The sequence below is a fragment of the Plasmodium vinckei genome (genome assembly GCF_900681995.1).
Source record: "Plasmodium vinckei vinckei genome assembly, chromosome: PVVCY_09".
NCBI lineage: Eukaryota > Apicomplexa > Aconoidasida > Haemosporida > Plasmodiidae > Plasmodium > Plasmodium vinckei.
Window position 1 is genome coordinate 333,524 of NC_051301.1, and position 16,130 is coordinate 349,653.

General features: G+C 24.5%; 7 protein-coding genes across 7 annotated transcripts; 3 read left to right on the top strand and 4 right to left on the bottom strand.

Annotated features, from left to right (window-relative positions):
* Positions 1 to 69: 69 nt before the first annotated feature.
* PVVCY_0900920 (vacuolar protein sorting-associated protein 35, putative) lies at positions 70 to 3,023 on the top strand (the record flags this gene model as incomplete). Its single annotated transcript, XM_008626433.1, has 2 exons — positions 70 to 174; positions 318 to 3,023. 2 exons carry the CDS (start codon positions 70 to 72, stop codon positions 3,021 to 3,023), a joined length of 2,811 nt encoding a protein of 936 aa, XP_008624655.1.
* Positions 3,024 to 3,477: 454 nt separating this feature from the next.
* PVVCY_0900930 (mitochondrial ribosomal protein L11 precursor, putative) lies at positions 3,478 to 4,621 on the bottom strand (the record flags this gene model as incomplete). Its single annotated transcript, XM_008626434.1, has 5 exons — positions 3,478 to 3,623; positions 3,807 to 3,888; positions 3,975 to 4,095; positions 4,289 to 4,388; positions 4,534 to 4,621. 5 exons carry the CDS (start codon positions 4,619 to 4,621, stop codon positions 3,478 to 3,480), a joined length of 537 nt encoding a protein of 178 aa, XP_008624656.1.
* Positions 4,622 to 5,873: 1,252 nt separating this feature from the next.
* On the top strand, positions 5,874 to 7,399 carry PVVCY_0900940 (actin-like protein, putative; the record flags this gene model as incomplete). The annotated part of the gene is made up of 4 exons (XM_008626435.2): positions 5,874 to 5,910; positions 6,060 to 6,994; positions 7,099 to 7,242; positions 7,379 to 7,399. The coding sequence occupies 4 exons, from the start codon at positions 5,874 to 5,876 to the stop codon at positions 7,397 to 7,399; spliced, it is 1,137 nt and encodes a 378-aa protein (XP_008624657.2).
* Positions 7,400 to 7,463: 64 nt separating this feature from the next.
* PVVCY_0900950 (conserved Plasmodium protein, unknown function) lies at positions 7,464 to 8,781 on the bottom strand (the record flags this gene model as incomplete). The annotated part of the gene is made up of 7 exons (XM_008626436.1): positions 7,464 to 7,508; positions 7,630 to 7,755; positions 7,948 to 8,007; positions 8,120 to 8,198; positions 8,303 to 8,437; positions 8,531 to 8,629; positions 8,720 to 8,781. 7 exons carry the CDS (start codon positions 8,779 to 8,781, stop codon positions 7,464 to 7,466), a joined length of 606 nt encoding a protein of 201 aa, XP_008624658.1.
* A 682-nt stretch (positions 8,782 to 9,463) lies between these two features.
* Positions 9,464 to 11,029, bottom strand: PVVCY_0900960 (ES2 protein, putative; the record flags this gene model as incomplete). The annotated part of the gene is made up of 1 exon (XM_008626437.1): positions 9,464 to 11,029. The coding sequence occupies one exon, from the start codon at positions 11,027 to 11,029 to the stop codon at positions 9,464 to 9,466; it is 1,566 nt and encodes a 521-aa protein (XP_008624659.1).
* A 966-nt stretch (positions 11,030 to 11,995) lies between these two features.
* On the top strand, positions 11,996 to 13,552 carry PVVCY_0900970 (conserved Plasmodium protein, unknown function; the record flags this gene model as incomplete). Its single annotated transcript, XM_008626438.1, has 1 exon — positions 11,996 to 13,552. One exon carries the CDS (start codon positions 11,996 to 11,998, stop codon positions 13,550 to 13,552), a length of 1,557 nt encoding a protein of 518 aa, XP_008624660.1.
* Positions 13,553 to 14,119: 567 nt separating this feature from the next.
* PVVCY_0900980 (replication factor C subunit 5, putative) lies at positions 14,120 to 15,169 on the bottom strand (the record flags this gene model as incomplete). Its single annotated transcript, XM_008626439.1, has 1 exon — positions 14,120 to 15,169. The coding sequence occupies one exon, from the start codon at positions 15,167 to 15,169 to the stop codon at positions 14,120 to 14,122; it is 1,050 nt and encodes a 349-aa protein (XP_008624661.1).
* Between the last annotated feature and the right edge of the window lie 961 nt (positions 15,170 to 16,130).

Below are 16,130 nucleotides of genomic sequence, written 5' to 3' on the forward strand. Positions count from 1 at the left end.
AGGCCTTTGTTTATTTGTCAGCATATGCATGCACAAACATTTAAAAGTGCCAAATAAAAATAAGTAAATATGAACTCTTACAAAGAATCTAATCATGTACTAGACCAAAAACGACTATTGGATGAATGTATTTTTGTTGTCAAGGAGCAAAGCTTTTTTATGAAGCAGGCACTGGTAAGGACAAATAATGCTTATCCAAATTTGTTTATATTAAATTGGCTATATTATATGCTGAGCTGGTACATGGAGTATGTAATGATATAATGCACACCCATCCTAAAGCACTTCATAACATTTTCTATCATTTTTTTTTGCAGGACAATGGATCACTGAGGGACACACTCAAGCACGCATCGAATATGCTGTGTGAACTAAAAACAACAGAACTTTCCCCTAAGTATTATTATGAATTGTACATGCTAATATTCAATGAAATGCAGCATTTAGATAGTTTTATAAATGATAAAAAAAAACATAAAAAAAAATTTATTGATATATATGAAAGTGTGCAACATGCAGGAAATATAATACCACGTTTATATTTACTAATAATAGTTGGTCGAAATTATATAAAAAATAAAGATATAAAAGCAAAGTATATTTTAAAAGATATGACCGAATTATGTAAAGGTATACAACATCCTTTAAAAGGTTTGTTTTTGAGATATTTTTTAATACAAATGTGTAAAGATAGGATACCAGATACTGGTAGTGAATATGAAGAAGCAGGTGGTGGTAATATTGATGATGCATTTGAATTTTTACTAACAAATTTTTATGAAAGTTTAAAATTATGGAATAGAATGAATGATAAAGTAGTACCTATTTCTAATAATATAGATGATAATGTTTTAAAAAGTAATAGAATAAAAATATTAAAAGAAAAAATGGATGTAAAAATGTTAGTTGGTTCGATATTAGTACGTATGTCACAATTAGAAGGAATGACAAAACAATATTATATTGAAAAATGTTTACCAAAATTATTATTATACTTATCTAATATTAATGATTCATTAATACAACAATATATATTTGAATCTATTGTTCAAGTATTTAGTGATGAATGTCATTTATATAGTTTAGAAATTTTATTAAATTCAATTTTAAAATTAAATAATTCTGTTGATTTCAAAAATATTCTCATAACGTTACTAAAAAGATTAAGATCATTTGTTGAACATGATAAATCAGAATTTCCAAAAGAAATAGATATATTTAATTTATTTTATAATCATCTTGTTATATATGTTAATAGAACAATAGAGCAGTGTCAAAATGAACTTAACTATGGTGAAGCACATGATTTGTCATTTCAAAATCCCGATAAGACTGCTATCCATCCTGATTCGATAAATATTAATGATGAGGCACCCACATCAAACAAAAATAAAGAAGATGCAGATGCATCTAAGATTATACCCATAATTGGGGATCACAATGGTATTCATAAAAATTCAATCGGAAATAATGACAATAATAAAAATATTAAGAAAGATAAACAAGAAATCGTGCAAAATATAATAAAAATGTTACAAGTTTTATATGAATTTATATTTTTATGTATATGTATGTATGATAGTACAACAATTAATGCACTATTCGAATTGGCATATAAAATAGTATCAAATATAAATATAAATGATAGTGAAATATCTGAACAAGTCATAAGTATTATTGTACTACCATTTAACCATTTAGGGTTAGATGCATTAAAAGCAAAAAATATTCAAAACTTATTAAATAGTATAAGTGATAAATATAAAAAAAAATTAAGTTTAAATATTATTGATGCTATTATAGAATGTAAAAATAAAGAAATGGTATATGACAATGTAGAAGAAATATTAAAATTTATTTCATGTATATTTTATGAAGATACACCAAATCAAAAAAAAAATATTAATAAAAAAGATCCATTTAATTTTGAAAATAATTCTATTGCATATACATCAGAAAAGATATCGAAATTTTTTCATATAATTACTAACACAAATAATATAGAACAAAAATATAATACTACAATGTTATTTTATAATTATATATATGATAGTATATATTTTAGCCAATTACTTCCTACTATTATTTTTACTTTGCTAAACATTGTCACTAAGATAATAGTTGTTGGTACATCCATACCAGATCATAATGAAACAACAAATTTGTTAAGTTCCGAATTTGATAATGAACAAAGTAAAAGGGAAGACAATTATTATGATACAAATTTTAATAATTTTTCAAATAAAGAAACAACAATATTAAGTGAAGATACCGTTAATCAATATAATAAATATGCAAAAAATATTTTCAAATTTATACACACAAATTTATTGGCTATATCAAGTGAAATACCTATATTGGCATTTAAAATATTTTTATATAGTGCTATAGTAGTAGATAAATATGAAAAATTTGTAAATGATTATTCTTTTATATCCTTTGACAATATAGAAGCTATTTGTTTAGAATTTATTACACAACCATTAATTATATATGAAGAAGATATAAACATTTCAGCACAACAATTTGAATGTATTATATGGGCTGTTGGTATTTTATCTACTCATATTAATTTATTGGATAATGAAAATTATAATAATGTTGCTTTAAAATTATGTCAACATGCTAATAAATTATTAAAAAAAAAAGATCAATGTATTGGACTTTTAATGTGTTCACATTTATATTGGGAGAATAAAAAATATAGAAATAGTACAAAAACTTATGAGTGTTTACAAAAAGCTTTAAAAAATGCTGAAATAGCTATGCAATCAAATAGTGATAATATATTCTTATTTGTTCATACTTTAAAAAAATATCTATATTATTATGAGTCATTAAATATTGAAGTTACTGAAAAAAATATTAACTATCTCATAGATATATGTCAAGAATATTATTCAGACTTGTCTAAAGATAATTCAGCTAATCAAGAATATTTACAAATTATTAAGGACATACAAGCTAAGAAACAAACCAATCCAAATCTCTTTCAAAATATAAATGCTTATTTACCTAGATAAACAGGTTCATAAATTGTACCAGTATTCACGTATTATCATGTGCTTGATTATGTTTTTTTTTTTTTAAAATTCGAATAATCTGAAAATAATTCAATCAATGCATCAAATTATTTATTCTACCATTTTGAACTTCCACATTTTTTGTAACAATCCCAATGAGTTATCGTTTTTTCAAATAAACAATAAATATTTTTTCTGAATATGTAATGCATAGAAATGTCAGTGTGTCGATTGTCTTGTCATTTTTTTTTACTTGATTTGTGCATACTGATAAGTTATTATGTGTACCCTAATATTTTATCTATCTCATCCATTTTGTTTTATTAGCAACTAACCACCACCATACTTATGCATAAGCAATTAATATAATCTGCTAGTCTGACTAACCATTAACAGGTAGAAAATGTGAGCAATATCAACGTCACAATGAATAGGTTGAAACCTGTTTAGATACTTATTTCTTTGACCTTTTCTGAAACTTATTTTTTGTTCGAATTTCTTTCTTAATATTATCTAACTGATTAACATCAACGAAATATTTTTTCTTTTCTTCATCAGTCAGTTCTCGACACACTTTTATCCCCATGCTTTGGCATGTACCTAATGAACAGTTGAATAAAAAAGTTGAAAATTGATATGCCAATATTTATAAATACTAACAATGCAAGCTTCAGACTAATCTATATGAGAAACTTTGCATAGTAGCAAACGTGTGCTATCTCATATGTGAGCATCCATGTAATGTGGATTCATTTGTCATTTTTTTTTTTTTCTTATTTTTACCGATAATGTATTTGCATATACTTTTAATTGACATATTGATCAGGGGGGGATCCATGCGTTTGCATTTGGCAATGTGGAAAACCTGCGCATTGTCATGTAATAGGCAGATAAATGTATAAAGAAAAAAGTAAAAAAGTAAAAAAATATACTTATTCTAAATAAACATACTTCCGATAATGTTATAGCCCCAACAATTTTATGTTTGGCGGCATAACTAAACATGGGAACTCTTGCACACTTTCTGATAAACCAAACAACTGTGGGGGTTCGTAAATAAAATCGATACGTCCTATAATGATATGGAAAACCATAATAACCATTTGCAAAGAATTGTACATAACAAGTATGTGTATTGGCTCGTACAAAATGGAAAACAATAAATCGATCTTCTTTATTATGCAATATTAGCATAAATAGATTCTTATTTATTATCAAAATTGAATGTATTTTATTTTTTCTAACATTTTTCAGAATGTTTATACCTATCATTTAGGGGCTCTAATGTAACTTGAATCGGGACATTTTTTGATATGCTTTTTGTTCGTTCATTAAATTCTTTGAAGAATGTCATCATATTTATGCCTATAAATATTTCATCAATGGGTATATATCTCTATACATTTTTGAACATACAAAATAAAAGTAAAGGACTGCTCATCTGTTTTAGTATGTACATTATGAGCGTGATGCAATATGGTTGCTTATTTGCTGATGTGTGTAGCTATACCTAAAGGACCGAGGGTTTGCCCAATACTTGCACTAGGTTTTGGAGAACCAGCCAAGACAATTAAATTAAAACGCCCTATCCTTGACATTTTAGAATTGCTACATCCAAGAAACATAAAAAGAAATGAGCATAAGAATGAGGATAGTATATTTATACTTATTTCATATAAATAACTAAAATATAAGAAAACTCAAAAGTAGAAAGTTCATTTTTTTTTTTTAAAAGCTTACAATTTTAAAACTTTTTTGGATTAAACATTTTTTTTTTCATTGTGAATATTCGAAAGATTTCTACATATATGTTACGCATTTTTTTAAAATGAATATTCCTACATAGTCAAAATGGTAAGCTATATTATAAGAAATTATTTACGACAAAAGTGAAACAAATATATATTTTATACTTCAATCAAACTCTTTATATAGTACTAAAAAAGATTATAAGTAGTATTATATATTTTGTTGTAATATTTATGAATGTATATTTTATAATACGTATTTTTGTTCGCTTTATCAAAAATAATATGCATTAAAAACTATTTTTTATAAACTTCAATTGGATGTAACCTTTAATCCTATTTTTTAAATCACGCCGATTTCAATAAAAAAGTTTGGTAACTTTTATATACCTATTTCATACTTTAATGTGTGCATTTTCATAGTCACTATTTAATTATTATAAATTTTTTTTTTTCAGACAATTTATTCTATTTTTATATTTTACTCTATTTTATAATTTATATTTTTTTTTCATTTCAATACGTGGAAATATGAAACAATTGTAAAGAAAATTCTAACTTTTGAGCAACACGGTTTATTGGGGTTATGTGAAAAATGGGCAATGTTTTTTTCTCATATTATTTAGGATAAATAGAAAAATAAATAAAATTTATGTAAAATTATGGAAAACTAGTAAAATTTAAAGGGCAACCAAATATATGTGTATGCATCCTCATTTAATTTTCACGGGAAATATTTCTTCATAGCTTTTCAAAATGCATATACTAAACATGCATTGCTAATAATATTAGTTTTGATAAATTTTCATAAATTTTTTTATGCATTTATTTATGCATTTATTTATATGTTTACTGATTTATTTACAATCGTTCTCTTTATTATTTTCCTTTCTTTAGGTTTAAAGTTATTCCCCATTTGTGTGTTTTAATTTTTCATGCAATTTATCTTTACACAATTTTGACTTTTTCATTAATTAGCAGTTTAAAAAAAAGAAAAAAATGCAAAATTAAGAAATAATAAAATATATATACACACCAAATTTGTAAAAGTCTTACAAAGACAAACATAATATTAAATAACTAAGCATACATACTTATACGAATGGATAATAACACAATTGTAATTGACAATGGCTCAGGTAAAAAAAATTATTGCATGTGCAGGCAAATAAGCTAATTTATTCATTTATAAAAAAAAATACCTTGCTGTTCAGAAAAAAAAAAAAGTTACACACAAAACTTTATTATCCCCATTTTCGCTATATTTTTTTAATTTCTTAATATATAGGCTATATGAAAGTAGGATTAAACATAAAAAATTTACCGACAATAGTATTTCCCTCAGTAGTTGGAAATTCGAGAGACAAAGATGTAAATCAAACATATGTGGGAGATGAAGCATTTTATCATGAGTCCGAATTATCAATACATAGGCCATTTGATCATGGGCATATATCTGATTGGGATTTAGCAAATAGCATATGGGAATATGCAATAAAATGTGTTGATCCAAATAAAGATGTAAAAAATGCATTATTAACTGAGCCACCATTATGCTCTATATCTCATAGAAAAAATATGGGAGAAATGTTTTTTGAAAACTTTGGGTTTGAAAATATATGTATTTCTGTGTCTGGCCTTATGTCTATATATGCAGCAGGTTTAACCACAGGTTTAGTTTTAGATATAGGTGAAGGAGTTACACAATGCATACCAATTTTTGATGGATATATAGAAAAAAATTCAGTTATTCGTTCCGATTTTGGAGGAGAAGAATTAACTATGTTTATGCAAAAATTAATTTGTGATATAGGATATAATATGACAACAAGAAAATGTTATGAATATGTAAAAGTTATGAAAGAAACTTTATGCTTTTGCTCATTAAATCCTCCAAAAGACCAATTAAGAGAAGATTTAACAGTTACTTATACATTACCAGATGGTGATGTCTTACGAGATGGATATAACAGTATAGAAATTTCTCATGAACGATTTTATGTTCCTGAAGCTTTATTTAATCCACAATTATGTCATCGAGATAATTTAAGTATTTCTGATATTGTATGTAAATCTATTTTATCTTGTCCTATTGAAAATCGAAAAGCTTTAAGTAGTTGCATTATTTTATCGGGTGGCTGTTCTCTTTTTCCAAATCTGGCTGAACGATTAGAACATGAAATAAAAAATAATTCACCTGAAAATGCCAGATTTGCAGTAAAGGTAATTTTTAAGTAAACAAAAAATGCCTATCCTTATTTTATTTGTAAAACTAAATTATAACTACATACTTATAATTATGACAACTCCATTTTTTAATCTTTCAGGTTCATGCACACGAAAATAGGGGTATCATGGCTTGGTGTGGTGCCCAAATATTTTCGCAGCCCGAATTGAGGCCTGCCCAAAAAGGAGTCTGGATATCAAAGGAAGAATATGAGGAAACAGGGGATAACATATTTTTGATCAAAGTAAGAACTTCAAAAAAAAAAATAATAAAATAAAGCAACTACGTTATAACAACGCTATTTATTAGCTTAGAAATATAGACCAGATTGAATACTGTTCTTTTGTGAAACTTCATTGTATTTGTATTCTTTTTTATAGGCATCTCTAAAGCTGACATAGTTCAATTTTTTTTTCCATTTTATGCCATTATTTGTCATTTCATTATACTTTCTGTGAAATTTTTCTACTTCTTTATATCTCGCTTAACTTTATTTATTATTCTTTCTTGCTATAAAAATGGAAATCGAAAACTTGCCATAATGATGAATCCCAAGACAAGCATAGAACATATACTCATCAATTTAAATATGGATATGATTATATATGGATTATATTTCAATTGTTTTTACTTGATCTTTGATTATATTTTCTATTTTATAATTATAGACTCCCTTTTGTGCCTTTGTTGATACTAAATGATGTAAATTCTTTGCGACATTATGAATTTTAATATCTTGTAGTTTTTTATCATACACCTAAAAAACGAGGAAAACAATATTTATTAATTCATTACATAAGATTATATTATTCCTATAATGATATAAGTTTACTATTTTTATTTTGTTTTTTTATTCATGTAAACATAATCATTACATGTTTTACAATTTTTGTGCATATATACATTTCCAACTTATCATAAATTAATCTCAAATTTTTTTTTATCGTACCATTTGTTTTATCCTTTTCTCTTCGATTTCGTGTAGCATTTTATTTTGTTGATCTTTGACCTGTATTTAAAAAGGAAGCAAAATAAAGCAATGCACATATTTCAATATCCTTTCATTCAAAATTCAAAATAAAAATGGTCATATGCATATGCATTAGTTTGATTATCCTCACGTAGTTATCAATCTCAATGATATCTTGTTTCCATTTAAAAAAATTGTGAATATATTTCCTCGAGTAAAATCCACGAAACCTATTTGGGTTCATATAAAAAGGGAGAAAAATGACAATACTATATTATATATTTTAAAAGGAAAAAAAAATATTTTTTTCTATATTTTCACTGTTTTTTTTTACATCTTTTGTATCTTCGTGGCGTTGTCTGATAAATACATATCACGTTGGGCCTCCAACTTTTCTCGTTTTAATTTTTTTAGTAAATATTTGCATCTCAATATTTCGAAGTTATTTCTTATATTATTTAAAAGGTGTCTAACATTATAAAAAGAATAATGAACTGTCGTTACAACCATATACATATATGTATTACCCTTTCGAGGGAACATGACAGTAAAAAAGGTTTACCTATATATTATGTTTGTTTTTCTAACTAAGAAACCTCTAAAATGCTTTTGTATCATAACTGCAGCTAGTCTCTCCTTTTCCAAATTTTTCTTCTTGTCTCTATCAAAAGTTAATATATTTTTTCATTTTTTTCAACTTTTTCAACATTTTTAATAGAATATAACATGATGTGATGCCCATAGTTGTAACCTTAAGACTGCCTTATACTCATGTGAGATATTTCCATATTCCGTTAATTTTATTAATTCCATGATTTTAACCACTTATATATTGAAGTGTACATATATATGCGTGTACGTTGTTTATTTCTTTAGAATATGAAATATTTATTTGAGAAAATTATCCTCTATACATTACAGGTAACTAAAATGAGTACTACCTCTTTGAAGTCATCATTTAGGGATTAAAAAAAACGAAGCATATATCCCAGTGAGTATGGGGGAAATATATGCATAAAAGTATAGGATACAAATTAAATAATTAAAAAATGCCCATCAATATTATTTAATGAAGGCAGCTAGTAGTTTCATAAAAATTTAATTTTTAATTTATTAAAAACAAAAAAAAAAAAAATCAAAAAATAACAATGCGTGAAAAAAAATTGCTTGTCTCATTTTGTAAAGCAAATAGTTTTGCAAAAATGAATAAAATCTTTGAAATCATAAACAAAAAAAATAAAAAATAAAAAAAGGACTTGAACATTTTAATAATAAAAATGACATAAAATTATTTATAAAATTAGTATGCACATAATAATATAGCTATGTAGCTATCTTTGAATAATTTTCCCACCATCCTCAGCATATTTCAAACTTCCATAATAGATAACAAAATATAGTCTTATATATATAAAGAAAAACATAATTTGGAATATAGCCAATCATTTAGTACATATGTGTTCATATTTTTTGGATACCTTCTATATATATAGCTTTATTTTTTTCTTAAAATTTGTGATGCTAAAGATGATTTTTGGCTTAACTCATTTAATCGCTTTTGGCTTTTTCTCGAAAGAACATAACTTCGAAATGAAGTTGTTGACATACGAGAAGTTGTACTACATGCTTTTTTAACTAACATATTAAATCTTTTTTTTTTTAAAATTTCTTTATTATTATATTTTACATCCCTTAAACTATTCTGTAATTTCTCAGCAACTATTTCTCTATTATTTAACTTTTGTAAAGTAAATTCATTTTTTAAATAATTGTCTATATCACAATTTGATGATTCTTTATTTAAATTGAGGTAATCATATTTATTTTTTTCTCTATTACTTTCTGTTTTTTCGTCATTTTCTTCTTCATTATCTCGTAACAACATTGGAGTATTCATAATTTTCCCCCATGTAATAATTGGACTTTTATCTACTCCCTTCCCTGCCTCTATCATTGGAGTTTTGACATATTCATATCCATTTTTTTCTTCTAACAAATTAAAAACACCCTTATTAACCATTTCTTCTTCTTTATTTTCACGATCTCTAGCTAATAATTTCATCTGTTTATTTTCTTCACATTGATTTATTTGATTTTTAATATCTTCATTGTATTCATCAGAAAATCTGGTATTTTTATAAGCTATTATATTTTTACCTTGCCTATTCAGAATATTTTCACTAGATTTATAGCTAGTCATAGGGGATATTTCCTTTTCTGATTTATTCAAATGAAGCATATCACATTTTATTCCTTTTTTTGTACATTCTTCAATGTAATCCATCTTCATATTATATTCATTTTTTTTAATTATAGAATACATATTTTTTTCTATATTTTTATTTTTCATATTTCTTAATAAATATTCAAAAGATTTATTATCTTCTGATGTATATAATTTTTGAAAATCACTTAATTTTATGTTTAAATTTATTTTATGTTTTTTACCACTTGGGAGGACAACTAATTTATATTTTGAATTTTTGTCAGTTTTTTTTTTTCTTTTTTCTTCAACACAACTTAATATATTATTTTTACTACTACATCTTTGTAAATCACTTGATAAATCTGTTTGATATTTATCCATAAGTCCATAAACGCTGTTGTTATCTTCATCAATAAATGTATTTGGAGAAGAGGGACATAAACTATTACTCTTATAACTCATGCCACTATATTCTTTATTACTAAATTCGTAATTGCTTAGCATTCCTTTTTCATTTTTAAATTTGTGTAAATCTGGAAAAAATGTCTTTTCTATCAAATATTCTAAAACTTCTAAATAATCTTCTTCCATTAATACAATATTATTATTTGTGTTTTTAAAATAGCTAGCATCATATTCTACTATTTCGTTATTTTCAAATAAAACGATTTTTTCATTTTCCTTTCCCTTTTCATCATCTTCTTTTTTCTCTTTTTTTTTGGATCGTATTATTTTTAAATTCTTATCATCTTTCAATAAAATTCGATTTTCATTTGTCCTAAGTTTTTCTACATTATTTTCTTTATCGTTTGAACTTTCATTATCCTCCAAAAAATTTACATACGCATTCTCCATAGTATGCAATTTTATTTATTTCATCCAAATTTTCACAAAAATGCATTTTATTTTGTAATTCACCTATTCACATTTCAATTGGTTTGAAACATACTATTCCTCGAAATATGTACAAGTTTTCTACAAAAATTACGCACAAGATTGTTTAGATCATTCAAGGATGACTTTATATTTTAAGTATTATTCTGCATATACATGTATGTATTTTTTGAGGGTATATGTACTAGCTATATTTATATCTTCAATTACATTTCATATAAAGTAGGACAAACTAGCGAATAATAATTTAACACAAACTTAAAAAGGAAATCATAAATTATTTGATAAAGTTAATTTCTTACTATAATTTTTTGTTACACTGTTTTCATTTACTTTGATTATATATAATATATATATGAAATCATACTATCCCATTTTTTAATCAAAAAACATAAAGGATAATAAAATATGATGCTACATAATTATTTATATTTTCTCCTTATTTTATTTATAATATATATATTTTTTTATTAACAGCAAGAAATAATAATGAAAAAAATATTTCATGTTCATAATTTAGGTATAAAAAAAAAAAAAAAAAAAAATTATATGCATATTAAAAATTTCGTCCTTACGTGTACATAATATAAAACAACGGAATTGTCGTATAATAAAATAACTCGTTTGCATAATTTTTGAGACTTGATAGATTTTTTTTTAAATTAAAACAAATTATGAGAAAATGGGAAAAAGTAACATATAATATGTATAATTGATGAAATATACAGGTTTATAATTACGCAAAATGTACATCCTTTTTTCTATTATTCATACCAATCGCTAGTTATATAGTCAATCAAAAAAGGAGAATGACCCAATAAATAAATAATTAATTACCAGTATAAATATTTAATTCTCCATAAGTAATAATCATTTATTTAATTGAATAATTTTTATACTTTTTTCATATATATTTTAAATAAAATAATGAAATGTAGCGGAAAAGTGGGTTACTTTTTGAATTTGAAAAAAGAATATGGAGACAGGGCTGAAGTGCTGATGAAAAAATTAGAGGAAGGGAAAACTGTCCAAGCAGCATTTATAAATGATTTCATAAAAATAGATTATATTAATATATTCAAAGTTTTATTGTATATGATAAAAGATAAAAAAGTGAAAACATCTTTTGGTGGCTTATTTGTTGATGAAAAATATGCTAATTTATTAACCTATTCTCCTACTCCAGAAAATAATAATAATCTATCATACGAAATAATAACTCAAACTAACTGCAAACATAATGAAAATTGTGATTCTGTAAATGTTTCTTCTCAATTGGATGGTGGCACCATTGTGCAATATAATACCAGCGATGAAAATGCAAAAAGAGGTTTATATGAAAAAACTGAATCAAATGACGATTATAGAAAAATAACAATAAGTAAATCAGAGTTATTAAATATAGATGGTGTTATAAAATATGATGGAGTGATTGAAAATGTAGAGAAATTAGCATATTATTTAAATCCGTGTTCATTCTTGTCTGCTTATTTTTTAGACGTAAAAAAAAATGAACATGTATTAGATATGTGTGCAGCCCCAGGAGGAAAGTCTCTTATTATTGCAAATAAATTATTTGGTTTTGATATTTCCCCATTAGACCGAATTAATAATATCGATATTTTAGACGATAAAAATATTGAAATAAATTGCTGCCTAAATGTTTTAAATTATTACAAAGTAAATATGGAAGGGTGTCTAGTTGTTAACGAATTTAATAAAGCAAGGTATGATAGATTAAAACAAGTATTACATAAACATTTACCAAGTGATTTAATAAAATCGGGTAATTTACATATAACTAATTATAATGGACTTCAATTAAATTCATTTATTAGATTTCAAAAATTTCATAAAATATTATTGGATGTTCCATGCTCTACTGATGAGCATTTAGTAAAAAAGGGAACAAACGATATAAATAGATGGACTTTTAATTCTATTAAAAATAATTCTAATATTCAATATGATTTACTTGTTAATTCATTTCATTTACTTCATAAAAATGGAGTCATAATTTATTCGACATGTGCATTGTCGCACTATGAAAATGATTATAATATTGAAAGATTTATTAAAAAATTTAAAAAGGAAGTTAAAATTTTAGACTTTTTAGAGGAAGAATACGAAAGAGTTTACAAAGAGAAAATCATGAATAACCATACCAACGAAAATGATAGTCATATACCTTGTCATTGCAAAGTGGATACACCCGATAACTCCACAAATCATACTAATCACAGTGTTTCCTGCACAAATCATGCTAATCACAGTGTTTCCTGCACAAATCATGCTAATCACAATGTTTCCTGTACAAGTCATACTAATAATAATGTTTCCTGTACAAATACAATGAACTTTTCTGAGTTTAAAAAAAATACAAACTTCTTGAAATTTTTCGAAAAAACAAAATATGGATATATTTCCCTTCCAGACAAATCCCCTTTTGGGATTTTATACATTTGCAAAATTAAAAAAATATAACTATTCCCTATTTCTCCAATAAATGTGTGGATGTATATATTTTTTTTTCATGTAGCCATTTCTTTAATAATAGTGATTTTTTTTTTTTTTTTTTTTTCGAACTAGCTAATTTTAATCTATAAATTTTTAAATGTCGCTTAAGGCGAACTTGTAATTGTTTGGATATAAGTACGTACAGAAAAAAAAGTATAATAAAATATTAAAAGAAATAAAGTAAAAATGAATGTAAATATGTAGAATAAAAATTGAATAATTTAAAGAAAATAATAAATTGCACACTACGTATATGAGTAAAGGTTTCCCCTCGAATCGCATACGGAAAAGTCAGTCTAACATTTTAATTATATATAATATATTTATTTTTTTTGATAGTGTTTAAATGAAAAATTGTGTGTGTGCTATACAACCAAATTGTGACGTCATATAGTATAGGTATAAATTTGAATCTGTGAAATGAAGCCAATTTATAAATGTGGATAATTTAAAAAAAATAAACTATATAAATCATAAAAAAAAAGTTTAATAAATCCATTATTTGTGTTAATATATAATTTATAAAATAGTTGATCATTTTTTGGATGAAGAATATTTTAATATGGCTGTATTTGCATTTATAATAAATGCAATAAGTGAAATACTTTTGTCATAGGAACATTCTGAAAGATAAGAAAAATGAGCTGATAATCGTAAAAAGTAATATTTAAGTTTATTATCATATTTACTGTTTAATAAATATTTAATAGTAGTCTCAAAAATAAAATTAACAGGTATTTGACAAGTTATTAAACTTTGTATTTTTGTTACACACTCTTTGATTTTAATTTGTGTTGGATTTATAAAAACAAAATTACATAGTTCATTTATATAAGTATGAGCTACTGATATAGAATGATGAGGTTTATCTGAATTTGAATAAACTGTCATTTCTAATGCCATAATACATTTTCTTAAATTTCTTCCATGTGTATTAATTAATGTTTTAAAAAAATTTGTTGAATTATAACTTGATGATACATTTTCATTATCACATATATTTTTTAATACTGTAAATATTTCTTCTTCAGTAGGTAATGGAACTCTTATACATATACACCTACTTTTTAATGGTTCAATAATTTTTGATAAATGCTCTAAATGTAAAATAACTCTAGCATTTCGAATATAAGTTTCTAAAGTTCTTCTTAATCCTGCTTGTGCTCCTTCACTTAAAAATTCAGCATCCTTAAAAACAAATATTCTATACATTGGTTTTTTTGAAAAAAAGGATGCACTAGATTTATAGCTACATAATTCTTTTATTATACTTTGTACTATAATTTTGTCTTTTGTTCCTAATTCAAAACATTGTAATTCTAAATGATAATTACTTTGTATTACATTTATATTTATTTTACTTTCTGCATTAGTTATATTTTCGGGACGTCGAATTATTTTTTCGTCTTTAAAAATCTCTTTTATTAAGCAATCGATTCTTGTGCTTTTACCCCCACCAGGAGCCCCATAAAATATTATATGAGGCAAATCATTGTGGGCACTTAACTTTTTCAGACGCGCAGTTATATCCTTATGAATAGTTAATTCATCGAGGCTTCTTGGCGCGTATTTTTCAAGCCACATTTTTTAAATATCAAAATGTGCAGAGATTGGTGATACAGATAAGGGAAAATAATTAAATATGGTTAGGCAATAAAATATACATACATATGCATGCACATGTGTGTGTGCTAGTTTCCATTTAATGGATACTTATACAAGACTAAATTAGTATAATACCTATTATGCTAGCTTAAAAGGGGGGACTAAAAAGAGTATGCAAACCCAGTATATAAGCATAAGTATGATTACAAATAAAGGGCATAGCATACAAGGTATTATAGTCAAATAGCCCAGCGTTTTATTATATCTAACCAATGTATGTTAAATATGAAAAAATATATATTTTTTATTATGATTGAACAAAACAAAAGATATAATAATTAAATGCACACCTTTTTGAAGTCAAATTAATTCTTTATTTTATTTATTATTTTTTTTTTTATATTTTCCCTTTCTCTTTTTCATGTTTTAATAATAATTACAAATAAAAATATAATATTTTCTCCCTATCGTAAATAAAAGGATGCATATGATAAATTTTTTAAAAAATAAATAAGCTCTTACATATTTATGATTGTGTATATATTTTTTTATAATAAAAAATTATATTGATATAATTATATTCGTTCAAAAAAAAACCCTCTTTACAATTGGGATTTTTGCATAGGCATGAGATGGGACAATGTGCTTATTTCTCCATAATATAATGACTAGGCATAATATCGTATTTTTACTATTTATTATTTAAAGATTTTAATTTTTTTTAATTGCAAACCGATTAGGGATTGTGTAATAATTATAAGGAATGGACGATAAAAAAATATATACATGTGCATATGCTTATTTCACATGATTAATAAATTCATTACATGATTGAGATAAATAATTCATACTATTTTCAAAAGTTTAAACAAGGGAGTAATAAATATTTTGAAAAAAAATAAAATGTACACTTTTTTTTATTAATTCTTTAAAATGTGTA